At 43.4% G+C, this 24,499-nt stretch overlaps 3 protein-coding genes across 5 annotated transcripts; 2 read left to right on the forward strand and 1 right to left on the reverse strand.

The window, feature by feature from the left end:
* The first annotated feature begins 3,561 nt into the window (after window positions 1–3,561).
* Window positions 3,562–14,173, forward strand: itih2 (inter-alpha-trypsin inhibitor heavy chain 2). 2 transcript variants are annotated; one of them, XM_038996700.1, is made up of 21 exons: window positions 3,562–3,790; window positions 4,082–4,111; window positions 4,708–4,746; window positions 5,025–5,060; window positions 5,704–5,876; window positions 6,018–6,122; window positions 6,348–6,510; window positions 6,629–6,865; window positions 6,983–7,099; window positions 7,312–7,480; window positions 7,692–7,817; window positions 8,000–8,181; window positions 8,401–8,586; window positions 9,224–9,363; window positions 9,529–9,701; window positions 9,937–10,059; window positions 12,559–12,672; window positions 12,752–12,959; window positions 13,100–13,272; window positions 13,478–13,589; window positions 13,807–14,173. In XM_038996700.1, exons 1-21 carry the CDS (start codon window positions 3,698–3,700, stop codon window positions 13,955–13,957), a joined length of 2,850 nt encoding a protein of 949 aa, XP_038852628.1. In that variant the 5' UTR covers window positions 3,562–3,697; the 3' UTR covers window positions 13,958–14,173. The 2 variants fall into 2 exon arrangements, with proteins under 2 accessions (XP_038852628.1, XP_038852629.1); XM_038996701.1 differs by lacking the exon at window positions 5,025–5,060 and having other exon boundaries at window positions 3,564–3,790.
* A 162-nt stretch (window positions 14,174–14,335) lies between these two features.
* LOC120050071 (DNA/RNA-binding protein KIN17-like) lies at window positions 14,336–18,757 on the reverse strand. The gene is made up of 12 exons (XM_038996702.1): window positions 18,523–18,757; window positions 18,119–18,213; window positions 17,880–17,923; window positions 17,643–17,765; window positions 17,362–17,546; window positions 15,964–16,012; window positions 15,790–15,847; window positions 15,545–15,659; window positions 15,314–15,433; window positions 15,062–15,161; window positions 14,818–14,918; window positions 14,336–14,671 (listed from the first exon to the last, which is right to left on the reverse strand). The coding sequence occupies exons 1-12, from the start codon at window positions 18,634–18,636 to the stop codon at window positions 14,609–14,611; spliced, it is 1,167 nt and encodes a 388-aa protein (XP_038852630.1). The 5' UTR covers window positions 18,637–18,757; the 3' UTR covers window positions 14,336–14,608.
* A 78-nt stretch (window positions 18,758–18,835) lies between these two features.
* LOC120050072 (ATP synthase subunit gamma, mitochondrial-like) lies at window positions 18,836–23,349 on the forward strand. 2 transcript variants are annotated; one of them, XM_038996703.1, is made up of 9 exons: window positions 18,836–18,920; window positions 19,512–19,546; window positions 19,716–19,847; window positions 20,275–20,482; window positions 20,623–20,766; window positions 20,949–21,013; window positions 21,965–22,120; window positions 22,413–22,509; window positions 23,136–23,349. In XM_038996703.1, exons 1-9 carry the CDS (start codon window positions 18,880–18,882, stop codon window positions 23,137–23,139), a joined length of 882 nt encoding a protein of 293 aa, XP_038852631.1. In that variant the 5' UTR covers window positions 18,836–18,879; the 3' UTR covers window positions 23,140–23,349. The 2 variants fall into 2 exon arrangements, with proteins under 2 accessions (XP_038852631.1, XP_038852632.1); XM_038996704.1 differs by lacking the exon at window positions 23,136–23,349 and having other exon boundaries at window positions 22,413–22,513.
* Window positions 23,350–24,499: the final 1,150 nt, after the last annotated feature.

A 24,499-nucleotide genomic window follows, 5' to 3' on the forward strand; every position in this document is an offset into this window, starting at 1 on the left:
GGCGGTTTACATTAAAATGATTCAGTTATTTATTTAACTAGGCATGTCAGTTAAGAACAAATTTCTATTTACAATGACGGCCTAGCCCGGCCTAACCCGGATGATGCTGGGCCAATTGTGCACCGCCCTATGGGACTCCCAATCACGGCTGGTTGTGATACAGCTTGGAATTAAACCAGGGTCTGTAGTGACACCTCTAGCACTGAGATATAGTGCCTTAGACCGCTGCGCCACTCGGGAGTCCTAAGCTATGAAATCAACCAACCTGTTTCACACAAGTGTAGCAGGTTGTGAATTTTGCAAACAACATTCCACTCCGAGATTGAGAACCGTAAATGACTGTAATCCATGCATTACGAGTAATTAATGTAACCAAATGACGGAGATTGATGGTACATTTACTAGCTTACTGGTTACATATGTAAGGGGGAATTGATCAAAATAACCAATCAAAGGGAAAACAATTCACAAAATTAAACAAAGAATGTGCAAGAATTGGCAGGAGACAGCTGAGCACATTCTGGAGAGCTGAGTGCATGTATTCTGGAGAGCTGAGTGCATGCATTCTGGAGAGCTGAGTGTATGCATTCTGGAGAGCTGAGTGCATGCATTCTGGAGAGCTGAGTGCATGCATTCTGGAGAGCTGAGTGCATGCATTCTGGAGAGCTGAGTACATGCATTTTGGAGAGCTGAGTGCATGCATTCTGGAGAGCTGAGTACATGCATTCTGGAGAGCTGAGTGCATGCATTCTGGAGAGCTGAGTGCATGCATTCTGGAGAGCTGAGTGCATGCATTCTGGAGAGCTGAGTACATGCATTCTGGAGAGCTGAGTGCATGCATTCTGGAGAGCTGAGTGCATGCATTCTGGAGAGCTGAGTGCATGCATTCTGGAGAAAGATGCTCATCTCTTCACCACACACCCCTCCCCTTCTTCTAGTTGCAACATTTAAAATTATACTCAAGACACATTATCTTCACACATTGTGATCTGTATATAATTACGAGATGCTCATGTCTCCGTCCTAACAATGCGAGTCATTGTCCCAAATGGCGGGACTGCAGGTAACAAGCTTAGGTCTGCATATTATGCCCATAGAAACGCATTGGGCTTATTCAGGACAGATTTTGGCTAGAGTGAGCCTTCTCACTTCGCCTCATCCTCTCTGCTGAAGCTAGCGCGCAGAACAGCGCCCCTCTGTCTTGCCATATGTAGCCCATGTATCTGATGCTGTCTGGTCAGAAAAAGTATGACATGCCATTCATCTTTTGTCCAGATAGCTTTATATAAATGGTCTCCACATATGGAGACAGAGGGGCGGTGTTTCGCTAGCTTAGATGTTTTATGTGAGATTGATGCGTCTTTCTATCGGTGCGTGTTTTGGTCAAATAAAGGATCAATATTTACATATTTTATTTGTACGGGCAAGGAGGTGCAGTAGGGCGGGCTAGGCCCATAATGCCGGCCCAGCACACAATTACATTGGATTAACACAAAACTCTGTCATTATCATTACTCAGACTGGAAATGCTGCCATTCTGTCATTTCACCTGAGACGTTACAGGATGTTTTAAGGGCTGTTTATTTTCTGAGCAATACTTTTTGGGGGTTGGCATTGTAGTAGGCTTTGCTGTGTGTGTGTGTGTGTGTGTGTGTGTGTGTGTGTGTGTGTGTGTGTGTGTGTGTGTGCGTGTGCGTGTGCGTGTGCGTGTGTGTGTGTGTTCAATCAATTTCAAGTGGTTTTCTATGTCTCTTTTTCAAGTGCTTTTTTTCCTCCAGAAATGTGCATTTACATTTCTTAATGAGTGGAAAACATTTCCGAACGCATTTCAGCAGACATTGAAGTTGAACTTTAAAGAACATAAAACAGTGGTGAGATAAAGCAGTGTATTCTTGACATTTAGTCCTTAGGTACATGTCTTAGTTTTTGGATTACACAGTTCCTCTGTAGTTCTACAGGAGTTGTGACTGAAGAACTGGTCACATCAGATAGGGCGGTTCATCTCCCAGTACAGCCAGCCAGCACCTGGCAGGGGACGAGAGGTCCGCACTGGTCGGTATACAGAGGGAAATCAGGCTCAGAGCTCTGATTTTCATGAAACTGTCAGACAAGCAAAAGCCCCTCATGGTCAGGGAGCCCCGTAAAACATGGAAGAGGCCAGGAATTGGAGCATGTGAAGGCACCCCCACGGGGCAGGTGACATTTGACCTCAGAAGACCAGTTGGCAGCAGCCATGACCATCCTGTGTCTTTCTGATTGATAATGTGATTGAACTGTGCCTACCAGGGTTGAGGACAATTCCATTTTAAATCAGTCGATTCAGGAAGTACACTGAAATTACAATTACAATTCCAACTCCAAGTTATTTTACAGAAGGCAATGAGGAAAGTTGAAATTGAATTGGAATTTCAGTTTACTTTCTAAATTGACTGAGAAAAAAAGGAATTGACCACAACCCTGGTGCCTATACTGCTCATAATTAAATCAAAACGATAAGATCAGATTACTATTTTAATACACATTTAAATATAATTCAAAAATTGTGGTGTGTGTTTTTTTAATTGAGATTTCTTTATGGAAAATATTAATGTATATGCACATTTTCAAAGATTTGTGTACTGTATAATACTGGGAAAATAAAAATATGTAATATAGTAGCATTTGATATTGCTATGTGACAGTGGTGCATGTCTGAGACAGAGGTCTGGATAGTAAGGTGTGTCCTCTCAGATGTAGTAGTCTCAGCACCACACTCCCTCAAAAACTAAACCCAGTTGCATGATTCCCCCAGAGAGCTTGCGAGAGACTCCCTATAATTGGTCAATTAATCATTCAGGAAAAGTGTTTCCACCTTCAAGGAATAATCCACTCAAAAACAATTTTTAAAAATGCATTAGTCTCAAAGTGTTTTGGGTGTCAGCAGTCAAGGAATCAAGCGATTTGCATTATCATGATGAGGTGGCAAGTTACAATGTGCTTTTTGAAAGTCTCATATCTTGAAAATTTGATTGCTCACATGCAAAACATTTTGGGACTGAATCAACAGTGGACTGCAAATACCAAAATATTGTTTTTTAGTGGATTATTCCTTTAATGCAGTGCACACCCAGCATGGTGACAAAGGTCAATAGTCCCCTTTTCCCTCTATTTCTGTTTTTATTCTATTGTTGTTGCACAGCGAAAAGGGAATTGATCTGACCTCACAGTGATTGCCATGCAAAGTGGCCAAATTTGGCGCCAAATGGAATGTTTGAACTCTGTCTAAAGTCCAAACGTTACCTCCACTGCCACGTGGCCAATCCACAGGTATTATTATGATCACATAGAGAGAGGAAACTACTGCTACAGCATGCCAGCGTTTAAATCTGTACATACCAGCATTGGAAACCCAGTTCTGATTGTCTGTGCGTGTTGCAGGCTTCAGGCCTGCATAAATCAAAGAGAAAACCAGCCCAAAACCGAACCTGTACGATCCCGAATATGCTGTATTTACCCTCCTACACGGCAGGTCAAGTTTCAAAGTTTCCCTCTCCGGGTTACGTGAAACACAACAAATATTGACTGGGGCCAAGCGTCTATCAGCACTCAGTGGATTTTTAACCCTCATTTTGGGATCTTTCTGCTCCCTCTTGGGTCCCGGCTGAAGGACTATATTTGGGAGTGTTAAACCTTAGGCAACACATACAGGCCTGGAACCATGAGACGCCTGGCTCTCCTCCTAGGCCTGCTGGCCCTACACCAAACCCACTGCTTTGAGTTTGTGGTAGAGGGAGAGTGGGAGACGGAAACGGTGAGTTGATATAGTTCAATGTCGACTGTTATACGAGAACGAGATTTGTTTTATAGATGTGTCTTAATTGCCTTAATGCTGCTGGACCCCAGAAAGAGTAGCTCCTGCCTTGGCAGCAGCTAATGTGGTTCCTTAATAAATACAAATGTGTGTAGATACAGCCATCTCTCTGTCAAATGTGTTTTTTGATAACATTCCTTTTACAGAACTATATTTTATGTGACGTCCATGTGATTGATTAATGTACAACTTTTATTCTCTATTTTACAAACGGCCCTTTTGTTCTACCAGTCATTAGAGGAACAACATGGACGATTTAAGGTGAGATGAAACTCTTCTTTTCTTTTTTCAAACAGTTAGTCTGAACTAATGTTATATAATGTCATAGTTTGCTATTCACAATCGTTAATAATGTGCATTTCTTATATTCAATATTACATTGATTCAATAATGCAACATATTATGAGGGAATTTATCCTGTCTTGAGGTGGGTTTTTTGTTTTGCCCAGTTACAGAAATAGAATACCAACAACATGTAAAAGCAAGCAGTCTGCTTCATTGACCTCTGAACTATTGATAAAGGGGTTACGTAGAGGTCAATGGATTGAACCTAATGAAAGTCCTATACATGTGGTCAATATAGGCTTACTGACAATTCAAACATTTCATTTAGAATGTCTATAGAATTGTTATGTCATTTTCACCTAACTATAGTTACTGTTACATATGAAACATTTTCTCTCTGAGGGCAGTATGGGACAATACAGATACTCCTGCATCTGCATTGCTTGCTTTTTGGGGTTTTAGAATGGGTATCTGTAAAGCACTTTGTGATAACAGCTGATGTAAAAAGAGATTTATAAAATACATTAGCTTGATTGATTGGTATAGAGCTCATTGTTTCTGTGTGTTCCCAGAGGGCAATATTGACCAGTGAGGAGCAGGAAGACTTTGAGGTAGGTTTCTCTCTCCGGTCTCTGCTTGATGTTCGACCCCTCTGTCCACTGTGACAGAGTTTAGTCCTCTTATCTACTAATCAATGGTCCTGTTTGAAGAGAATCCTCTGACAGACAGGTTATTGACTTCCCTCTGCAGTTGCTACATCCATTTAACGTTTCTGTGGTAAAATGTGTCACTTTCTTTCTCAGAATTCACAGCCTGTTATACACTGACTATACCAAACATTAGGAACACCTTCCTATTATTGAGTTGCACCTCCCCTTTTTGCCCCCAGAACAGCTTCAATTCGTCGGGGCATGGATTCTACAAGGTGTCGGAAGCGTTCCACAGGGATGTTGGTCCATGTTGACTCCAATGCTTTACACAGTTGTGTCAAATTGGCTGGATGTCCTTTGGGTGGTGGACCATTCTTGATACACACAGGAAACTGTTGAGCGTTAAAACCCCAGCAGCGTTGCAGTTCCTGACACCTACTACCATACCCCATTCAAAGGCACTTAAACATTTTGCTTTGCTCATTCACCCTCGGGACGGCACGCACACAAAAAACATGTCTCAATTGTCTCAAGGCTTAAAAAGCCTTCTTTAACCTATCTCCTCCCCTTCATCTATATTGATTGAAATGTATTTAACAAGTGACTTCAAAAAGGGATCATAGCTTCCTCCTGGATTCACCTGGTCAGTCTATGTCATTGAAAGAGCAGGTGTTCTTAAGGTTTTTTATCATCAAGTAGATACTCCAAAGAAACATGTTTCATATCCATTTTTCAGTCAGATATTTTGATTTGTAGATTTAAAAAAAAAAGATTCTGTGTCCCGAAACCAGTTGTTTTATGTGGTTTATATGTAAAGATGTAGAGAGCTTGACTCATAATTCCTATGCAACGGCACTCGTCCCTAGTTGATGACATCACAGCCAAAGTCAGTCTCACGCGCTCCACCTCTCTCTGTAGGCCATCCGGGGTGATGACATCACAGTTAAGAGCTACAAGGTGGAGAGCCGCATCACGTCGCGGTTCTGCCACACCACGGTCAAGAGCTCTGTGGTCAACTCTGGTCCAAATGCCCAGAGCATTGGCTTCAACGTCCAGATCCCCAAACGAGCCTTCATCACCAACTTCACCATGTGAGCCAACCGTCTCAATCACAATCAAAATCACAATCTCAATTCTCAATCACAATCCCAATGTCACAATTGCAATCACACTGCAATACAACCCTGAAATGAATGGAAAGAGCTGTGAACTATGTTGTGTCCTGTTGTTAGGAATGTGAATGGGATCACGTTTGTGGGCTCAGTGAAGGAGAAGACTGTGGCTAGGAACCTCTACGCTCAGGCTAGAGCCAGAGGGAAGGCCGCAGGTCTCGTCAGGTACCGTACAGCCCACAAAGCACCATGGCTATGGTATTTAGTGTAGCTATACTGAAGAATGACATCTTGGACAATACAAGGAAATGGGTTCCCACCCATTTTCTGACCGTTATGAATCCTATGCCATTCGTAATGGTCTATACCGTGTATAACAAACATTGTTGTTACATAAGACCTTTCTAGTGTCCTGTGACTGACTATAGAGCTGGTAATGCTACACCACAGGGCTAACTCCCAGGACATGGAGACCTTTAAGGCGGAGGTCCACGTGCCTCCCGGCAGTAAGATAGAGTTTGAGTTGCACTACCAGGAAATGATGCAGAGGAAGCTGGGCTTCTATGAACACTCACTATACCTGCAGCCTGGACGACTGGTGCCTCAGTTCCAGGTGAGAGAGCCTACGTTTGTGCGTGTGTGCGTGCCTATGTGTGGTATTTAACGACTGTATTTGATAGGTCAGTGCTGATGTGTCAGCGTATGTGAACCTTCTCCCTGTCTCTCTGCAGGTGGACGTGTATATCTATGAGCCCAGCGGCATCGCATCTGTGGAGACACCCAACACCTTGGGAGAGCATTTCAGCGGCATGGCCAAACTCACCTCCTCGAAGGACAAGGCACACGTGGTGTTCAAGCCCTCGCTCCAGCAGCAGAGGAAGTGCGAGAACTGCACCACCAGCGCTATCGATGGCGTCTTTACCGTCAAATACGATGTCCTGAGAGACAGTAACGCCGGGGAACTACATGTGGGTACACACACTGACAGAAACACACGCAGTAACACAGTCTTTGTGTCACTTTACTTTGTAACAGAAATGTAAAACAGAAAGTATGGGTCACTGTTATCTCACTGTTTCTCCTAGGTTTCTGACGGGCATTTTGTGCATTTCTTTGCCCCGGCCAACCTCTCCCCCCTTCCTAAAAACATTGTGTTCGTCATTGACGTCAGTGGATCTATGTGGGGAGTCAAGATGAAGCAGGTGTGTGACGTAACCATAGAAAAACTCACAGGGGTCAATCTGTGCCCCATCAGGGTCGTACATCTCTCTTCTCTCACAACCGGCAGAGCCTGCCTGCCAAATGCAACTCACTGCCCTCATGTGGGTATTCTGTGAAACTGCACTTAATTTACTCTCCAATCTCATTTATGACTTTATCTCTCTCTCTTGCTCTATAACTCTCTCTCTCACAGACTGTGGAGGCTATGCAGACCATATTGGATGACCTGACCATGGATGACTACTTCAGCATTGTTGACTTCAACCACAACGTGCGCTGCTGGAGTGAGGAGCTGGTTCCAGGCAGCACCATACAGGTGGCTGAGGCCAAGAAATACATCCAGAACATCAAACCCAACGGAGGTGAGAGAAGGGGGGACAGAGAAGGGAGGGATGAAAGAAAGAGAGCGACAGAGAAAGAGAGAGATGTGGAGTATAAGGAAGTAGAGAGTTGGATGGAATTAAGTCATGGGGAGAGACAGAGGAAAGAGGAAGAGAGGAAAGAGTGGTGGATAACGAAAGGTTGTCTGGATATGTATCTGATTGGCTCTCGCTACCCTTTGACCCGATTCAGGCACCAATATCAATGAGGCATTGATGAGGGCGGTGCAGATGCTGGTGAAGGCGTCCAATCAGGGCATGATCGACCCACGCTCTGTCTCCATGATCATGCTGGTGTCTGATGGAGACCCCACTGTCGGTGAGACATCACACCGCTGCTGATCCCAAAACTGACAATGACTGACTTTTCATCCCCCACCTCATACCACTTCAACCCCCTTCATTCCCCCCCCCCCACACCCCATCTAATAACCTCTAGTGGTGTACTGCTCTTCATATTATTGTGCTACCGTCATCCACCATCTCTCCCTCTCTGCGTAGGAGAGATCAAGCTCAGCGCCATCCAGAAGAATGTGAAGAAGGTCATGAGGGAGGAGTTCTCTCTCTTCTCATTGGGCATCGGCTTCGATGTCGACTACGACTTCCTGGAACGCATCGCCATGGAGAATAGGGGCGTGGCCCAGAGGATCTACACCAGCCACGACGCCTCAGATCAGATACGGGTACAATAGACCCCTCTCCCTAAAACTCCCATTCATCCTTCTCTCCCTAATCCTGCATCCAGTTGTATCACTACTCCTCCTCCATCCCCTCCCTCCGCTCTCCCCCTTTTGTATGACTACCTCTCCTCTGAATTCCCCTCCTATTGTTGTATAATCACTCTCTCACCGCCATATCTGACCTCTGGGAACTCATCGCCCTCCTCCGTTCTCCCCCTGCAGCGGTTCTACAGCCAGGTCTCGTCTCCCCTCCTGAGGAAGATCACGGTTCAGTTCCCAGAGGACTCTGTCTCTGACGTCACCCAGAACCACTTTGACAAGTATTTCAGTGGCTCAGAGCTGGTGGTGGCTGGGAAGGTGCTGCCCTCTGAGTCCACTACTCTAAACAGCTTCACCACTGCATCCGCTGTGAGTCATACATACACATGCACGCATGCACACTTATACACACACAAAAAAAAAGTACCCAAAAGTCATACTTGAATAAAAGTAAAGAAAATGACTCAAGTGAAAGTGAAAGTCACCCAGTAAAATACTACTGGAGTAAAAGTCTGAAAGTATTTGGTTTTAAATCTACTTAAGTATCAAAAGTAAAACTAAAAAGTATAAATCATTTGAAATTGCTTATATTAACCAAACCAGATAGCCATGGGAAAACTCCAACACTCAGACATAATTAACCAGATATGAGGCAGTAGCGATGACCAGGGATATTCTCTTGATAAGTGGGGGAATTTTCCATTTTCCTGTCCTGCTAAGCATTCAAAATGTAAAAAGTACTTTTGGGTGTCAGGGAAAATGTATGGAGTAAAAAGTACATACTTTTAGTAGGAATGTAGTGAAGTAAAAGTAGTCAAACATATAAATAGTAAAGTACAGATACCCGAAAAAAATGACTTAAGTAGTACTTTAAAATATTTTTTACTTAAGTACTTTACACCACTGCATACACACACACACACACACACACACACACACACACACACACACACACACACACACACACCCGTGTCCTACCCTCTCTCTGTCCACCTCTTCTTCCCAGGATCGTCTGGACCTGTCCCTACAGACTGAAGCAGACTACCTGGAGCTAGACGCTGCGCTGGCCCAGCAGCAGCATGCCTTCACTGGCTTCGCCAGACAGATGTGGGCCTACATCACTGTCAACCAGCTACTGGCCGAGAGGTGAGAGAGGGAGAGAGAGAGAGAGTTTAACACATCTTTATTTTCAATTTAAGGAGTGAATACAAAGCTTGTGCTATAATTTGCCAGCCCTTCGATACAGAATACAGAGCATAAATAAACACACAGAGTAACATTTTGTGAATGTTATATCCCTGTTCCCTGCAGGTCCCTGGCCCCCACTGCTGGTCAGAAGAGGAAGATCACACAGAGGATCCTGACCCTGGCTGTGGAGCACCAGTTTGTCACGCCCCTCACTGCCCTACTGGTGGAGAGTGAGGATGCCAAGGAGAGGCTGCTCGCTGACTCCCCTAAGGACCCCAAACAGGGATGCTGTGCAGGTGCCTGATCAAAATCACTAGAGTCCCCCATTTTGGGTCTTGTAAATGTACATGAGGGCAAGAGAGTGACTAAAGCTTTCCCAAACTCGTTGTGTGTGTGTGTGTGTGTGTGTGTGTGTGTGTGTGTGTGTGTGAGTGTGTGTGTGTGTGTGTGTGTGTGTGTGTGTGTGTGTGTGTGTGTGTGTGTGTGTGTGTGTGTGTGTGTGTGTGTGTGTGTGTGTGTGTGTGTGTGTAGGAGGATCTCTTGGAGGAAGGACTCCAGTGCAGATGGTTCACAGCATCCCCCCATGGGTCCAGATGACCACCCCTGCCCCCCCTAGCCACGCCGAGAGGCCCCTACCAGATCACATCACCATAGGTGACAATAACAACACACACACACCTCTATAGCACAGTATAATGCTTCTCTACCTGTCCATATCACAATACGTAGAAACACACACATAGCCATTCACTGTGTTTTTAAAGGGGCAGTGTGGACAAAACGTGATTTCCCTGTGTTGTATATATATTTCCACACTATGAGGTTGGAATAATGCTGTGAAATTGTGAATATTATGATAATGCACTGTGTAAGAGCTGTTTGAAAAGTTTGCCTGAAATTTCAGCTTGTTTTGCTGTGTGGTGTTTTTGAACTGCCTCGTGACATCACCAGGCGATATAAGTTAATAGACCAATAACAAAGAGAGTTTGCACACTTCTCTGCCTATAACAGCTAGTTTTCAGGTTACACATCTCTCCCATTAGGCTCCTCCAATTAGGCCCCTCTCTCAGACCACTCCCAGACAGTCCTAGCTACATTTTTGCTTGAGAAATTGCATTTTGCTAAGAAGCTATTTTTTTTAAACTTCAGTGTTGTGATGCAAAAATTCTAACAAAGTGTATAGCGCTCAGAATTAAAAAGGTATAGTGGGATATTATTCATCCTAATCAGACAGTTTTTTTTACATGGATGACACATTGGAGATAATATAAGACAAGTACGGGAAACAATAGAACACTATGCCAAATCTGGGAAACCAGGCCTGATTTTCATAATTGACTTTGAAAAGGCTTTTGATAAAGTACGACTGGAATTTATATATATATATATATATATGCCTGGAATATTTCAATTTTCAACCCTAGGTGTAATATTAAATAATGTCTACTTCTCAGAAAGTTTTAAACTGTCAAGAGGAGTAAAACAAGGTTACCCACTATCGGCATATCTATTTATTATGGCCATCGAAATGTTAACTATTAAAATCAGATCCAACAATAATATCAAGTGCCTAGAAATCCAGGACTTAAAAACAAAGTTTAATTGTAAGCTGATGATTCATGTTTTCTTTTAAATCCACAATTTGGATCCCTTCACAGCCTCAAAGAGGATCTAGATACTTTTTTAACCTCTCTGGATTACAACCAAATGATGGTAAGTGTACAGTGCTACGTATTGGATCACTAAAAAATACAACTTTTACATTACCGTGTAATTTACCAATAAAATGGTCTAACGGTGAAGTGGACATGCTCGGTATTCATATCTCGAAAGAAAGAAATTATCTCATTACAATACATTTTAATGTAAAGTTAGCAAAAATAGATAAGATCTTGCTACCGTGGAAAGGAAAATACCTGTCTATTTGTGGAAAAATCACCCTCATTAACTCTAGTCATATCCCAGTTTACCTATTTGCTTATGGCCTTGACTACTGTACACCTAGCGACTTGTTTTTTAAATTATATGAACAAAAATATTAGATTTTATTTGGAATGGCAAGCCAGACAAAATTAAGCGGGCCTATTTATATAAATAATATGAATTCGGAGGACAATAATGATTAAATATTAAAGCATTAGACCTCTCACTAAAGGCTTCAGTCATTCCAAAGTTATACTTAAATCCAAATTGCTTCTCTAACAGATTAGTAAGGATGTCTTACCCCATGTTCAAGAATGGCCTTTTTCCCTTTATTCAGATTACAGCCTCTCACTTTCGGTTATTTGAAAATGAAATAATCTCCAAAATATCACTATTTTAAAACAAGCCATAGAAAGTTGGTTGCAATTACAGTTTCATCCACCAGAAAAAAATACAGAACAAATATTACAACAAATATTATGGTTAAATTCAAATATACTAATTGATTAAAAAAACAATATTTTTGTAAAGAATGTTTAAAAAAGGTATAATCTTTGTAAATTATATCCTAAATAGGACTGGCGGAGTTGTCACACATGCAGCTAACAAAAATATATGGAAATGTCTGCTGTACTCAAAATGTAAAATGGTAGAGGCAAGTGGAAGGGGGAGAAAGTAAGGAACTTGTCTGTCGGCCCTGCATTAAAGACCAAAATTGGCTAAAGAAAATTGTGATAAATAAAAAAGTATATCAGTTTCATTTAAGAACCCAAAAAATAACAGCTGTGCCATATATATTTGCAAAATAGTCTGGAAGAGATTCTCGATGTATTGATTCCATGGCATATGGTTTATGAACTGATACAGAAAACAACGCTGGATATACTATACAAAATTCTTGCAACCAATAGAATGTTATAGATATGGGGGATACAACTATCCCAGTACTGCAGATTTTGCTGCAAAGAGACAGAATCAATAGATCATTTGTTTTGGTACTGTCCACATGTAACTATTTTGGTTTATTTTTGACCATTTTAATTTCAAAACAATCACAGTAAGTTACTTAATTGTTACCCAGAAATGATTTGATATTGAGATAAAAACAGCTGCATTGGGCCATCAACATCGCCTACCTCCCTACCTGGCAATTTCTCAGTGGGTAATATTCTTATGTCCATTGTGCCACTATAGTAACGGTTGTTTGTCTGTGTGTTTTCTGTGTGACAGTGGAGAACGACCCCCACTTCATCATCCACCTGCCTAAAAACAATATGGACGTCTGCTTCAACATCGACTCAGAGCCTGGACACATCCTCAATCTGGTGTCAGACCCTGGTGCAGGTATGCGTGTGCATGCAAAATTGTGTGTGTCTGTGCTTGTGTCCTCTTACCTCTATTCTCCGCCATCTTTGTCCTCTAGGTGTGGTGGTGAATGGCCAGTTGGTTGGCTCTAAGAGGGTGGGGGTGGAGGAGAAGGAGAAGGTGAACACGTACTTTGGCACCGTCTCAGTGTTCTACCAGCCTGACAGCATCAGGGTGTCAGTCAGCACCGACCGTATCGACCTGACCTACGGAAGGAACAATCACTCCTTCACCTGGGGAGCCACGGCCGACATCACCCAGGACAGGTAGGAACATACACACACACACACACAAACCGCTGGTCAGGCACCATCAGCCTATTTTACTGTGGGAAGGTAAAAAAGTACATTTCAAAAGTACACGGTTCCCTGTTTTAACCACATGCTATGATCTCTGTGTGTTTCAGGGTGAAGGTTTCCATAGTGAAGGACTCCAAGGTGATGGTGACAGTGGATGACAAGATCACTGTGATGGTGCTGCTACATCGTGTGTGGAAGAAACACCCAACCCACGTGGACTTCCTGGGCCTCTATATCCCCAACAACAACCAGTACTCCTCTCAGGCCCACGGCCTTATAGGTAGGTCACCAATTGGACTCAAGTGTTACCCTGTTACTGTACTGTTAAAATAATGTTATAATCTAATTAAATTATTTTACATATAGTGGCAAGATACCCTACGTCTCCCTTTAAGTGAATCCTGTAGCAGTATCCCTATATTTAATCACAGCCTACTTCACTAGGTTTCACTGATCTCTCTGTGTGTGTGTGTGTGTGTGTGTAGGTCAGTTTGGCCAGGAGCCAGAGGTGAGGGTGTTTAACATGCACCAGGGAGCTGACCCTCTGAAGAAGGAGGCCACCATGGAGGTGAAGGGCAACAAGCTGGTCGTCACCAGGTAAGAACACACACTCTCTCATGCACATCCCTGCTGCCAGGTAAACCACACACCATTACAGGAAAAACATCAGCACACGTCACACATACTCAGTCGGTAGACTTCATCTCTGTTCAGGTAATCCTTCCACCATATCACACAGTGGGACAAAGTGCATGTGAGTGCGAACACGGTGAGGACTGTAGATGAGGTTGTAACTATTCGATGTGTGTGACAGGGGCTGGCAGAAGGACTACAGACAGGATAATAAACGTGGATCTGACGTCTTCTGCTGGTTCATCCACAACAGTGGCAAAGGCTTCATCGACGGCCATTACACCAACTACATCGTCCCGCGACTCGACAGCTTCCTGCCGCTCCCACTCTGAGTGACCAATCGCAAGGCACACAGGGGTACCATGTAACCCAGGCAGTCAGAGACAGGGCGTAGTTATAAGGGATATCCTATTCCTCAGGTACAGGAGACACACATATGCAGCCAATCTGACTACACATATCTGTTATTACCTGTTTTCATATCACATCTCTGTCTGACAACTCTCTCTCTCTTCATAAAACATTATAAAAAGCAGTATCAGTATGTATAGCAGTGTGAATGTTTCATTATTTTCATGAAGACTATGCTGCCGGCTTTGAACTTTATGTGCACTTCTTAACCAGAACATTCCAGTGACTGTTGTATTTCTCAGACCTCATCTTACATGGCAAAATCCAAATGTTTTTCAATCAACCATTGTATCAAACAATTCATAGGTCAAACTTTATTCAATAAGTAATATTACAACATTAAATGTATTTGTAGAGAACCATTTGAATAACAATACAAAATAAAACTAAAACTAAAATGTTTTCCCCCCCATAATCATTGCTTGGCTAAGTCAGGAAGAGATACCTCCATAGAAAATGCATTCTGGGATATTTAGAGAAAGTAACTCTGACACAGTAGAGTCTCTCGGCTGATGGGCCTCAGTGGTAGGGGCTCTTGGGTTATGCTGTCATGTAACAGAAGTCATGATAGATCAGGCCATTTTAGAGAAATCCTCATAGGCAATCCCGTTCACCCTCCTCCCTTTCATCCGACCCTGAGGAAGAAAAAAAACACACCCTTGTATGAGAAAATAAGAACCATTCATATCATCCCAAAGCAGTTTCTATACCAAACATCTATTCCACCACCAAACGGTAGAAACTGATGCATGACGAGAGCCATTTTGTGCCTGGTCCTTACCGAGTCAAGTGTGAGGGTGGCACTGAACTTTCTCTCGTCTATGGAGTCCAGTAGGGCCTCTGTGTCTCTGTACACACCGTTCAGAACCAGGACCCGTTTACCTGTGGGACAGATGGGATAGATTTGATTATTCGATTTGGTGAAATAACAGATCAGATTATAGATAAAGTAAAAATGTACAGTTTGCAAATCATCAATTTCCTGTGGACATGTGTGTGTGTAACCGTGGCGAGAACTAGGTTACCTGGTGCAGGGATGACTGTCTCCAGGTGACTCTGGTCTAGTTTCAGTTTGTCCCCTGAGTCAATCATCTTCACTACGGCCGTGTATTTATCCTGCACCTCCTACAACACACAACTGTTAGCCTAAATACATATGATATTCTTCTCAATGGCAGCATACTGACTATAAACCTCTTATAAGCTACTTAGAACACAAAACTGTCCCAATCAAACATCTTGGATATGATCACGCATGTGTGGAACTAATGTGTTACCTTGACGACTCCTTTCTTCTTGTGGTACTTCTCCCCCAGTCTCTTGGTAACAACTTTGATTACGATGCCGGGGTGCAGCCAGTGGTCCGCTCTCACAGACCTCTTCTTCTGCTCCTCCATCTGAACATAACGCAGTTCACAAAGGGTTACATGCGCCCGTGTTAAACACAGAGTTAACTTGACAGTGCATCAAGTCAGATCTGAGTGGGAGAACTGGAAACACTACCGTACCTCCATGATCTCACCCAGGGCTGATTTCTTCTTCTCTTTGGCTTCTGAGGTGGAGGGCGCATCTTTCCTTTTCCCTGAACCTGCTGCCTTCAGGGCACTGGGACCCAGGGCCACACTAAGGGGAAGAGGTAGACACAGTGTTAATCTGAGTGAAAGAGTGAAATCCCCACAGTCATTTACTTTTGCTGTTTTGCATTGCTATTGATGACGGTGAGTCATTCTTACTGAGCTTCAGATTACTGTACCTGGCTTTAGATAGGCCATCCGCAGAGGAACAGGAGCCCTTGGCCAGATTGAAGGTAACTGAAATATAACCCGAAATATAACCAGCGAGAGATGAGCGGACAAAACGGTGTAATCGGTATAATTTCTGACCAAAATCATCTTCAGTTATCTATAAAAAAAAAATCAAAACATACTTTTCTCTTCTTCACTTTCTCGTTTCAACTCAGTGAAAACCGGTGCTTCCTGAAAAAAAGAGGGACAGATTGTTTTGAGTCCATGACATGTCATAGGTAAACAGTATCTTTGCTGAACAGTAGGGATGTGAATCTTTCCTTTCAAGCACGATTCGATACGATACAGGAACAACACTTTTAGTTTGAAATAAATCTGTGTGATTTGGTTGAATTATTTTCCATTCTAAATTAAAATCTGATACTGATGAAGTTTAGGAGCGGGGCCTCTGAGCTGGATCTGTCGGAGATGACTTCTCTGAGCTAGCTGTGTGTGCGTGAGAATGATGTATGGTGTGTGTAGGCGCCTGAGCTTAGCCAGAGGGCAAACTGAGCATCTACCACTATCTGATTAGGAGGGGGGGGGGGATTTATGCTTTTTGGCCCCTCACTTTTGAAATCTCATTCACCTACTGATTATTTTTTTAAATGTCTGTATTTATCTTTAGAAATTAGCTAAAATAGCAAATTAATATAACGCAGCTTTGGATTTCACTCCCGTCTCAAAAGCGAATGGTTGTGAACTTTACGGAGGAGAGCTGCTCTTCTCCCGCTCCGACCACAGGCTTGCAAAATGCTTGTTATGAAATTACAACTTTAACCTGTTCATGTAAAAATGACAAAATGCACTGATAGTTTTGGTGGTTTTGCTTTAAACAATTTGTTATGGTGAACCTGGCAATCGAAAAGCCTCAATCAAAGGTTAGTTGTGCAATCAGAAAGATGTGAGTGTTGTCCACTCCAGTAGCCTATACAACTCCAGTAAAACAACAACCAGTAAAAAAGAAAAGTACAGTGCATTTGGTAACAATGACCCAGAGAATTACATTGGTTGTCACCCAACTAATAAAGCCTAAGATTTGACATGGCGAGAGCCATTTTACAAGCATTTGAATGCTGATTGTGCCGCACAGATGTATGAATATTAGATCAGGGATAGGCTCTCGTGGGTGCGAGCTGCTCTGTGCGCAGTTGTTATCTGACTTGGAGATCAATGACTGTCATATGAATTGACATGCTTAGTTAGATAGGCTACTGAAGGAAAGGACACATAAATTCAGTCACAAAAGATTTGAGGTCTTTTTGGAAAAACGTTAGTGAACTGAGGGTTTGTAAAAAAACGTAAGTGAACTGGGGGTTTGTAACTTTTGTTATTGATTTTCTGACCAATACATGCTACATTTCGATCAGTTTGGGCTCCCGCGGACCAATGCACTTGTATCTTAAACATTTGTACCGGGTGCCGATGCGTATCAGTGAATCGTTACATCCCTAGTAAACAGAACCCTTGGCCAGTCCTTGTTCAGCAGACAGAGTGTAATATGTCCTCCTAGTCAGAGGGCAGTAGTGGTACTCTCTCACCTCTGGCTCCCTGCCCCCTTGGCCCCGGCGGACCTGCTCCTCTATGAACTTGGCACTGCGCTCCTGGTCATCAAGGTCCTGCTTCTTCTTCCTCTCCAGCTCCTCCTGCCTCCGGATGGTCTCTGGGTCGCGGTCGATGTACTGGATGTACCAGCCTTTGGGCGTCTCATCCACCTTACAGAAACCTGGGAGAAGTCATCAGACACAGCAATGTCAGGGATCAGACAGACACAGACAAACACACATAACCTCCATTCTAAGAGAAATGAGCGTGAAAGTACCCTCTTTCCCCAGCCACTTGGTGAATTCAGTGAGAGTCTCCCACTGAGTGGAGTTCATATGGACATGCTCTCTGTCATTGATGTACTCGTTATAGACAATGTTGTTTTGCACTCGCTTGGTTCCTGGAGAGAGAGAAAGACATTCAGTCAGGTTGAGGTTTATCTTATGGTCTCTTTATAAGTAGCTAGTGTAATATTGCGTGCACATATATAGATTCAGAATAAATCAAATATTACCAAAGCGTCTTTTAATCAGCTCAATAAAGTCATTCTTGAACTCCCTTGGTGAGTGGAAGAGTGGAGAGAGGAAGAGTGGAGAGAGGAGAGAGGAGAAAGCAAGTAAGTCCACTGGTGGAACATCTCCCCTGGCTCATCATCACACCATTATTGACATGTCATTTTAACATTTATTGGAGACAGTGTTACAGAACACGACATACCAACAGCCAGACCTAAGCAAATGCAGATTGACTCACTGTGAGAAGTTGTCCATGATCTTGTTGGGGTCCTCCGAGGCCAGCAGCAGTTGTCTCTGGTGGGACTCGGACATGCAGTGGCATTTGAAGCCATTCTATGGGCAGAAAGGGAGAGCTAGTTAAACCTTCTGTATTGTATTAACTAGCTCTTGTCCCGGGCGTTACCGTTAGTGCGCAGAGCCTAACTTCTGACATGCCTGATCGAGATTTAGCTAACGTTACTTTCCTGAGGACAATACAGTCTATCTAGCTCGCTAGCTAACTTACATGGTTAATTTACATTATGTCCCAATGAGGAGGTCGTTTATGACGCGTGCAACATTTGGCTTGCACCTATTAGCAAATATGCCAAACGTCACGCTATATAACGTTAGATAGCTAACTTAGCTAGCCATCTTTCTTACCTCGTCTCGACATTGTTTCTGGCACATTTGACAATACCATCGCAATTTTTGAAGACCTTTTGCTTTAATCCTATTCCCGATCGCCTTTGGGCTTAGAAAACCCTCTTTCCCCATTTCAAATAATAATCGTCTACATAAACATATGCAAGACAATTATTTAAATTCGAAATAATCCTCGAACACGTTCAAATGTTGTTATGCTCTTCTCCTTCCTCATAAAAATCTGCCGCTTCCGTGGGTATTTCGTCATCAATTTACGTGCACTTTGAAGTAACGCGAGGTTTGTTTTTTCGTACACATGTTGCCTTTTACGTGCGCTTGCGCAGTCCTGTGAGTCTGACCTTCATCGAAGTAATCATGTTCGCCAGGACCAGCGCGTTGGTGTTCCTCCCACAATGGTAACGTTATATTTGCAAAATTCCGTATTTTTGACAACATGATTTTGAGCGTTGTGCTGTCGTACACATATGACAAGTATGTACGTCGTATGTGTTGATGAGCCATGTAAAACATTGCAAGGGCGCGCTAACCCGGTGTAGGCCGCAGATGGTGTGTGGTGCACTGGGAATGGCCAAGTTCAGCCGGTGCGGTGGCTAAGATGACATTAGCTTACTAACTAACTAGCCATGTCATTGAATTGTGTGACAGTTAACTAACGTTGGTTAAATGGTTCTTTAGCAACGCCAGATGTTTTCAGAACAGTGTTCAGCTCTTGTCAAATTCACTGTCCCTCCCACTAACTAAGTTAGCATGCATTTTCTGGATAAACCTAACATGCTAACGGTAGCTAACTGTTAGCTGGTGACATGGACTCTAGGATAAGGTTAAGTGATTGCTAGTATAGTTGTACTAACAACATTTATTCGCTTATAGGTAGCTAGCTATTTGTATTGGGAGGCAAATCCCCTAAACGTGGACATGCTCAATATGTTGCGAACTTGCAATGATAATGTTTCTAATTTACCTAGCTAATTCTGTTTGTTTTGTAGTGGGCAGGTCAGGAACATGGTTACCTTGAAGGACAGTAAGTATTTACCTTGTCATCCCTTTAACTACTCTGTATTACATAACATTCACCCTTGAGCTTCCTCTTTAAAGTCTTATGCACAAGTGAAACTTTTAAATCATGATGATATTGTAGCTGTGTGTTTCAATGTTTAGTCAGTTAGTGGCATCCATCTTTCCCATTCTAGTCACCATCCGTTTGAAGTCCATCAAGAACATCCAAAAGATCACCAAGTCCATGAAGATGGTGGCCGCTGCTAAGTATGCCCGCGCTGAGAGGCAGCTGAAGCCCGCCCGTGTCTATGGAAACGGCGCCGTGGGTATGTCATTGCTCGCTCTGCATGATCTCTATACACACACACACACACACACACACACACACACACACACACACTCCAAGGGAATGGATGATTTCTATGTGACGGTCATGACTGTCTGTTATTGTGGTCCTCTATTAAGACTATAGTGAGAGGGCAGGGGTATTTCAGGGCCTTTATTCATAAAGTCTCAGAATAGGAGTGCTGATCTAGGATCAGTTTAGCCTTTCATATCACAATGAATAAGATTACATGGACAGAGGGGACCTGATCCTAAATTAGCCCTGGTACTCAGGCTCTTCTTGAATATCATCCCTGTACTATCAAGGTTGTTTCACACACACTTATTGGAAAGGCTTTTGTGACGTTTGACCGGGGTGTTCAACAAACCTGTTGATGGTCCCTCTTCTCTTGCCTGTGTGTCCTCCAGCCCTGTACGAGAAGGCTGAGATCAAGGCCCCAGAGGGAGTGGCCAACAAGCACCTCCTGATTGGTGTGTCGTCTGACCGTGGTCTCTGTGGCGCCGTCCATTCCAACGTGGCCAAGGCCATCAAGGCCAAGATTGCCACCCTCACCGGCGAGGGCAAGGAGGTGATGGTAGTCAATGTGGGGGACAAGCTGAGGAACATCCTGCAGAGGTACAGAATGATAATGAAGAAATACAGCCACGTCAGCTTTACTTTACTGTATGATGCCCACGGCAACAGGTCCACTTTAGTGGTTCCCTTTGGAATTTAGTTTATTACCATGACAACAGTATTCCCTCCCCGTCACCCAGGACACACGGCAATTACCTGCTGCTCAGCTGCAAGGAGGTGGGCCGCAAGCCCCCCACCTTTACCGATGCTTCCATCGTCGCCACAGAGCTGCTCAACATGGGCTACGAGTTTGACCAGGGTGCTGTCATCTACAACAGATTCAGGTATGGATGGACTCCTTTCACAGCCACATCAGTGTCTTGTCTCCTCCAAATGTTTTCTTAGTTGAGACAATATTGGTATGGGAAGATTCACGTCAAGGATAGTCCCATCCTTATCCTTCAAAGTACATAGCCCATTATCAGAACAAGTCTTGAATGGATGTTATTTTTACCCCCTCATTCAGGTCTGTGATCTCCTACAAGACTGATGAGAAGCCCATCTTCTCCATTGATACTGTTGCTAATTCAGGTACAACACCATTGGTTTGAAGGTCGCTTTAATTCTTTAGTCTAAGTTGTCGGGGAGGGGGGTGCTGCTAAGCTGACATATGGAATTGTTTTAAGATGGTTACTATGGATCATTTAGCTATTTGATTAAACATTTTAAGGCCCCTTTAAGTTTTAAAACAATATATACATATATTTGGCCTTTACTATTAAAGCCCATGGAAACACATTGAATAACACATTCATACATGGCAAAAAGGACAGTCCAAAAAGAAATCATAAGCAACTAGGTTTTGAAGTGTCTGTCCTAAATCTAGGAGGTATATAAAAATATCACACACAACATGTGTACACACATTTAACCCCTTTTTTGGGGGGTAGGCACAAAACGACCTTTATACTTTCATTTGTAAAAAAAAAAAGCGGTACCGGTTACCTTCAGATGAGTCCCGTGACACTTGTGGGGGTTGTAGAGCTAAACAGAACACCATCGGGTTCGTGAGAATCTCCTTTCAGCAGTGGGCGTCCTATTAGTTTATAGCCCAAACGGTTCGCTCCTTCCCAAACAGAAGTTGGCACATGGACAGTACCTACTTCAGACGAGTCTCCTGACATTTGTGGGGTTGATCGAGGAAAACGAAGACACCATTGTGTTTGTGAGAGTCCCCTTTCCAGAGTGGTCATAATAGTTTTTAGGACAAACCGTTTGGACGCTACAGACGTTTTCACGAGAAGACCGATGTTTCGGGATGGCTCATGGTCTGCCACCTTTCACCGCAGATGTGGAAGTGCTACATCGGCGGATGTGGTGGCTCCCAATGCAAAAAAACGTACTCACAGATTTTGATGTTTTTTGTTTGTTAATTAGGTTGATGCGCTTGTACGTCAATCGACTCTAGGGGGGGTTAAAGATGTATGCCCCACAAAATGGCCAACTGATATCATACGTCTTCTTTTTCCTCTCCTGTAACAGAGAACATGGGCATCTATGATGACATTGATGCTGACGTGCTGAGGAACTACCAGGAGTTTGCCCTGATCAACATCATCTACTTTGGCATGAAGGAGTCCACAACCAGCGAGCAGAGTGCCAGGATGACCGCTATGGACAGCGCCAGCAAGAACGCCTGTGAGCATCTCCTCCTCAGCCGCTGCCTCTAACAACTGGCTTACTACTCATCCTCACTTGTCTATTAAGTTGTAGTCGTCCTGCCTCCCTCATAGCACACACAGTAGCCGTAGTCCTTTGTGATCATCTTCCTCAGTCTCCCTCTACTGCTTGATTGACCTAGTGTAATGCCTCTAGGGTTGCCGTTGATATTACAATATCAGCTAATCTGGTTGCCAGGTCTGTGTGCCTGCACTGTGAAGGCTTTGTTCTCAGATTCATATCAACCCTGGCTCTGTTCTCTCCCCTCCAGCTGAGATGATTGACAAGCTGACCCTCACCTTCAACCGTACCAGGCAGGCTGTCATCACCAAGGAGCTCATTGAGATCATCTCCGGAGCTGCTGCCCTGTGAGTACTGTTCACACGGTCAGCTTCTTTCTGCCCATCTCCCTCTCGCTTGCTCTGTTTCACTCTCTGTCCCTCTCCCTCCCTCACACATTGGTTGTCTCCCCTTGGTGTTTGATCTGTCCCTCACAGTAATGTTTTTCTTCACACACATTCATCCCCACTCATTCTTAACCTTGATTAGTTACCTAGACCTTTAAAAATATCCCCAACTTGACTCCTTGCATGAGCCCACCCATTGTCTGTCATTATTAAATATTTAGACTTCTTTTTAAGTTTGTTCACTAATTATTATTTTCTGTCGACCTTATTACTCCAATCCCTCATGTTGATACCAGGACATAAATCATGTGATTGTAGGTAACAGCCCCTAGGGTACATGTGCTATGCTATGCTCAAAGGAGATAGTTGCAAGTGCTTTTTAGTCCAGGACTATGCTTAATCTGTGTCCGGAAAACCATCCCACTGTAGTCTTAAAATGGAATAGCTCCATCTAGGGCCTAGTGTGTTCGATCATGTATCCTGTGTTTTTAGAAACCCTATTATTCCCCCACATTTACTGTGACATTTTGGTTGGGTGTTTTGATTTCATCCTGTTTTTTCTGAATGTGTTTTCTGTGTGGTTTCAGATAAATGGACAAGGTCCTCCTGCCATCATCGCCTGTGGTTCTGGCATACATGCTTCCGAGTACTTCAAACGGCTGTCGTCGAGAGTTTTATGAACATTTGTGCTTCTATTTGTAAAATATACGGTAAAAAATAAACCTCTTACAGAGAAACATGTTCCTTTCATATGTCCTCCTAGTTCTACTCACAATAAATCCTACTTGTGACCATGAAAAAGAGTGATGTTTGAGCATAAAGCTAGGCTACATTTTTACTTTGCTATTATGTTTTCCTTCTGTCTGAAAAATGCTAATCCACTGCCAAATATAGGCTGTCTATGGAATGTATCACTCCAAAAGGTTGTCATTGCACTCAATTCCTTTGAAATAAAAGTTATGGTATTTGGCACAACTCTTAGTATTCTACACTAATAAAATGTATAAATGCAACAGTTTAAAGATTTTTCTAAGTTACAATTCATATATGGAAATCAGTCAATTGAAATAAATTCATTAGGCCCTAATCTATAGATTTCACATGACTGGTAATACAGATATGCATCTGTTGATCACAGACCCTTAAAGTAGAAGGTATCAGGAAACCAGTCAGTATCTGGTGTGACCACCATTTGCCTCATGCGGCGAGACATCTCCTTCGCATAGAGTTGATCAGGCTTTTGATTGTCTCTTGTGGAATGTTGTCCCACTCTTCAATGGCTGTGCGAAGTTGCTGGATATTGGCGGGAACTGGATCACGCTGTCGATCCCGAACTTGCTCAATGGGTGACATCTTGAGTATGCAGGCCATGGAAGAACTGGAACATGTTTAGCTTCTTGGAATTGTGTACAGGTCCTTGTGAAATGGTGCTGAGCATTAGCATGCTGAGACATGAGGTCATGGCGGTGTATGAATGGCACAACAATGGGTCTCAGGATCTCATAAAGGTATCTATGGATTCAAATTGCCATCGATAAAATGCAATTTTCTTTGTTGCCTGCAGCTTATGCCTGCCCATACCATAACCCCACCGCCACCATGGGGCACTCTGTTCACAACGTTGACATCAGCAAACCGCTATCCAACATGACACCATACACGCTATCTGCCATCTCTGTGGTACAGTTGAAACTGGGATTCATCTGTGAAAAGCACACCATTCCAGCGTGCCAGTGTCCATCGAAGGTGAGCATTTGTCCGCTGAAGCCGGTTTCAACGCTGAACTGCAGTCAGGTCAAGACCCTGGTAACGAGAACGCAGATGAGCTTCCCTGAGACGGTTTCTGACAGTTTGTGCAGAAATTCTTCTGTTGTGCAAACCCACAGTATCATCAGCTGTCTGGGTGGCTGGTCTCATGATGCTGCAGGAGAAGAAGCTGGATGTGGAGGTC

The sequence above is a fragment of the Salvelinus namaycush genome, chromosome 6 (genome assembly GCF_016432855.1).
Source record: "Salvelinus namaycush isolate Seneca chromosome 6, SaNama_1.0, whole genome shotgun sequence".
Taxonomy (NCBI): Eukaryota; Metazoa; Chordata; class Actinopteri; order Salmoniformes; family Salmonidae; genus Salvelinus; species Salvelinus namaycush.